General features: G+C 47.5%; 1 protein-coding gene across 1 annotated transcript in view; it reads left to right on the top strand.

Annotated features, from left to right (window-relative positions):
• The first annotated feature begins 1,085 nt into the window (after positions 1 to 1,085).
• GRK7 (G protein-coupled receptor kinase 7) overlaps positions 1,086 to 4,873 on the top strand; it is a 58,222-nt gene continuing 54,434 nt past the window's right edge. Inside the window, exons 1-2 of the mRNA XM_006895100.1 lie at positions 1,086 to 1,697; positions 2,673 to 3,110. Coding sequence (XP_006895162.1) covers positions 1,086 to 1,697; positions 2,673 to 3,110 — 1,050 coding nt within the window. The remainder of the gene's footprint in view (positions 1,698 to 2,672; positions 3,111 to 4,873) is intronic.

Here is a 4,873-nt window from a genome sequence, read left to right on the forward strand (position 1 = left end):
AGGAGGATAGAAGGAGAATTGATGCCTTTGAGCTATGGTGCTGGAGAAGAGTATTGAGAATACCATGGAAAACAAACAGATTTGTCCTGGAAAGGGTTAAACCGGGTGGCTCCCTGGAGGCAAGGATTCTGAGGCTCCGTCTAACATACTTTGGACATGTTGTGAGGAGAGACCGGTCCTTAGAGAGGGACATCATGCTTGGGAGGGTGGAGGGACAGCGCAGGAGAGGAAGGCCCTCTATGAGGTGGATTGATTCAGCGACTGGGCTAATTGGGATGGGAGTGTCAGAGACAGTGCGATTGGCACAGGACAGAGAGGAGTTGTACATAGGGTCGCTATGAGTCGCAGGCGACTCGACTGCACATAACAACAACAGCAACAACAACATACTTCTTAGTAATTTGGGGCCAAGGTGAACTCAACTTTATATTTATACTTAAGTGCAAGGTATTTTCCCCCCATCACAGATAACTTCTGAAGGCCCGCCAGCCTTGTGGGAGAGCCACCAGCTCCCCAGACTGAGTACCTGTATTGATAACACTACAGTCTCCAGACCCAATGTTCGCAGCATCCTTCCACAAAGCATGGAGGAGAACCTCTCCAACCTGTTGCAAACCCTGGGATTTTGCACAGCTTGCATCTTGTGGAGAACATGGATATTTGGAAGTTGTTTACAAGATTGCTTGTCAGTGCAAAGGGTATTACAATTCTTTGGGAACGGGTTCATCTTCATAGATTCATGGGGCAGCTATTTAAGAAGAAAGCCCCCCCGCCCATCACCACCAGAAAAGGCCAGAGTGGAGCAAGCAGACCAGGGCCTGCCTGTCAGCCTGAGTTAGCCTTTGATGAGAACATGACTTGTAACGTGCCTAGACTTAACTAGCCAAAGCTTCTTAGAAGAGAAATCTCTTGCTTTCCACCCCTTAGCACCCTGCAGCCAGGTCCACCTGCAGATGAGGAGACTTGCTGCAAATCCCCTTGGAAGTCTTAGGGCCAAAAGCAGCCATCATAACTGAGTGAGTGCAGGCCCCAGCCTTCAACCCTTCCTTCATTTCTCATTGGAAGCAAGCCTCTCTGCCATCGCCATGGTTGACATCGGGGGCTTGGACAACCTGATCGCCAACACTGCCTACCTGCAGGCCAGGAAGACGTCAGACGGGGACTGTAAGGAGCTGCAGAAGCGCCGGCGGAGCCTGATGCTGCCCAGCCCGCAGTGCTGCGCCGAGCTCCGCCAGGCCCTGGCCCCGGACTTCGACAGCCTGTGTGAGCAGCAGCCCATCGGCCGCCGCCTCTTCCGGGACTTCCTGGCCACCATGCCCAAGTACAGAGAGGCCGTGGATTTCCTTGAAGAGGTGCAGAACTGGAAGCTGGCTGAAGAGGGTCCCGCCAAGGCCAGCATCCTGCAAGGGCTACTGGCCACTTGTTCTGGTAGTGCTACCCCCGAGAAACCACATCCCTTCCTCAGCTCAGCTCTGCGGGCCAAGAGCCAAGAAGCCAGCACCAACGAAGAGAAGGTGGCTGCGGTGGCACTGGCCAAGGCCGAGACCATGACCTTCTTGCAAGGCCAGCCTTTTCGGGACTTTCTGGCCAGCCCCTTCTATGAGAAGTTCCTGCAGTGGAAACTCTTCGAGATGCAACCAGTATCAGACAAGTACTTCACTGAATTCAGAGTGCTGGGGAAAGGTGGCTTTGGGGAGGTAAGTGTTTCAAGGAGTTCTGAGCAGGAAGGTGACATAAACAGTACAAAAGTTGATTTGTACAATAATGGTCTTATACAGTATTTATCCTTATAGGAATGAGTTACTTCACTTAACATAATGATCTCCAGTCCCTCTCAAGTTAGGTAGTGATTTACAAAATCATTGCTCCTGCATGCTGTGTAGTATTCCTTCATTTCTCAAGAAATTGTTCCATAATTATTCCATAATTTCTCAAGACCGTTGTTGTAGAAATAGATAACAAGTAAAATGTATACAAAGATCTAAGGGGAGGGGGAAACAGAGGGGCGAGGAAGGGTGGGGGCAGATAACCAGAGGGGTGCACAATTTGATGTGTGGAGGGAGGGGTATGTAAAGGAAATGGGAAAGATGCAGTGTGAAAAACAATGTACATGAACTTCATAAATAAACCACTACAAAATAAAAATTTTAAATGAAAAAAAAGTTGTTTTGTAGGTTTGGGAGGGTTTTTTAACCTCAAAGGGACTTACTGCAATTCCACCCATGGAGAATCTCAGCTCATTCTTCTTACCTTTTCTTTCTGGTCTTTATATAAACAAGATGAGAATGGCAGAGGAAAGACAGAAAAAGCATAGAATTGATCCAGAATCCTTACCATAGGAACCAATTCAGAAACACACTAGAATGCTCCAGATACTTTGTAGAATAATGACAACATATCAAGGAACCCGTTGATCCCATTTCCCTCATTGCAGTAAACGAGATTGAGATAAATGTCAGTTAGCTAAGAAAACATATCTTGCAATGAAGCTGAGAAACATCTACTACTGCTGGGCCTCTTTCTGGAGAAACCTCCTGTCTATAACTTGGCTTTTCCCAGAAGCCTGCTGCCCTCTCACCTGGCCTGATTCCCTCACTCTCCTCTCAATCCCTTCACCTGGTCCACATTGCCACTACCATCTGCTTCCACCTCCCCCTCTCTCTTCCTTTCAGGTCTGTGCCATCCAAGTGAAAAACACTGGCAAGATGTACGCCTGTAAGAAACTGGATAAGAAGCGGCTCAAGAAGAAAAATGGCGAGAAGATGGCTCTATCCGAAAAGGAAATCTTGGAGAAGGTCAGCAGCCCTTTCATCGTCTCCCTGGCCTATGCCTATGAGAACAAGACACATCTCTGCCTGGTCATGAGCCTGATGAATGGAGGAGACCTCAAGTTCCACATCTATAGGGTGGGCGTGCACGGCCTGGCCATGAGCCGGGTCATCTTCTACTCTGCCCAGATGACCTGTGGTGTGCTGCACCTCCACTCCCTCGGCATCCTGTACAGGGACCTGAAGCCTGAGAACGTGCTTCTGGATGACCTTGGCAACTGCAGGCTATCTGACCTGGGCCTGGCTGTGCAGATGCAGGATGGCAAGCCCTTAACCCAGAAGGTGAGCAGTTCTCCACCCACCCCAGGATGTGGTTCGGAGTCAGAAGGGGAAGAGGACTGTTCTAGTCCAGGGCAAGCAGAGCCCCGAGCTTAATTGTTCTAATTTCGTTTGTCCTAAGGCCTTTATGTTGTCCTCTTGCCTTAAGTGGAGTGGTGTAAGAAGATTAGCTTAATTGGTTCTGTGGGATCTGCTTTGCTCTCCTCACATGGAGGTTGGGAGGGGAGGGTCCATTCTGAGCTGCTGGTCCTCTGCACATACTTGGTAAGGGGGGAAGAAAATGGAATTCATCAGGATATAGGTGTATTTCTATTATTAGCCACCTCCCTGGTGCCATGTTCCTAGACCAATAGTCTTGTCTCCCTCTCCTAGAAAATGAAGGGAGTAGACCTGAAGTTGTCAGAATCCTCAGAAGTAAATGTTAATACGAATAAAAGTCAGCCCAGACAGACATTTAGGTCATATAGATTTGGTGCTGTGGAGGAAAGTCTGGGCTAATATCTAAGTTATCTAGTGCTGGAATAATGGAAACAGGACAGACAGGTGGCTGCAATGAGTAGAACTTGACTTTCTTGAAGTTGAGGAGGCTGGGCATTCAAATTCAAGGTCCTGGTTGTGGGGGAAGATTCTCTCTTTCTCTTAGCTTTGGAGAGAGATCTCTGTTGTATCTGCTCCCTGGTTCCCCGGAGATCTCATCAAGCATGACTCCTTACCCCCACCCCACCCCATTTTGCCTTAATTTCTTGCTCAATCTGCTCTTTTTAAACCCCTGAAATGTTAAGATATACCTTACTTTAATATTGACTTATACCCGTAAATAATCCCACACAGGATCATAACATAGTAGGATTGACAGCACATATTTTTGTTGGACACAATTCAATCCATAACAACTAGATACTGGGATTTTGGAGTCTTGATGGCTTGAGAATCAGCAGGAACCAGAGAGTCGCTTGGGAGGTAGGGGGGAAAGAAATCTAGGGACAGGAACTGAACCAAGCAGCACTTGAGAGGTGTGGAAGAAGGGGGCCCCTAGAGAGATAAGAAGTAAGAGAAGAGGTGGAAGTGTAGTCATAGGACCACTGTAATTTAAGGGTAAATTTGAGCAGCAAATCATCATATGTATTGTATTGTATTGTATCATATCATATCGGGTTATTAGGAGCCATCAAGTCAACTATAACTCATAGTGACCCTACGAGCAACAGATACGAACCCTGCCCTATGCTGCTCTCACCCATTACTTACAGTCACTGTGTCAATCTGTCTTGTTGAGGGTCTTCCTCTCTCTCACTCTCCACCTTTCACAGCATGATGTCTTCTTCCAAGTACTTCCAAGGATGTGGCCCCCCTGACGACATGCTTAATGTACGCGAGTCAAAGCTTCACCATCCTTACCTCTAAGGAGCACTCTGGCTGAACTGCCTCTGAGGCAAACCTATTTATTCTTTTAGCAGTCCCTTCAGTGGATTAAACAAGATAGGAGTTTGTTTGTCTTATGTAATAGTGTGGAGGTTGGCAGTTGCTGCTGTTAGTTCAACAGGATGATGGGATCAACATCTCTGTCACTTTAGCCTTTCCCCTATGCTACAGAATGGCTGCTCCAGCTCCAGCCATCATTCCATCCAAACAGGAGGAATTATCAGGATTAAATGAGAATACAGCACAAGTTAAGTGTGTCCTCCTTGAAGGAGCTCTCTTGGAAGCCAAATCTAATAACTTTCATATCTCTCTCTCTCTCTCTCTCTCTCTCTCTCTCTCTCTCT

Source organism: Elephantulus edwardii, unplaced genomic scaffold, assembly GCF_000299155.1.
Source record: "Elephantulus edwardii isolate Elephantulus edwardi_28Jun2011 unplaced genomic scaffold, EleEdw1.0 scaffold00158, whole genome shotgun sequence".
NCBI lineage: Eukaryota > Metazoa > Chordata > Mammalia > Macroscelidea > Macroscelididae > Elephantulus > Elephantulus edwardii.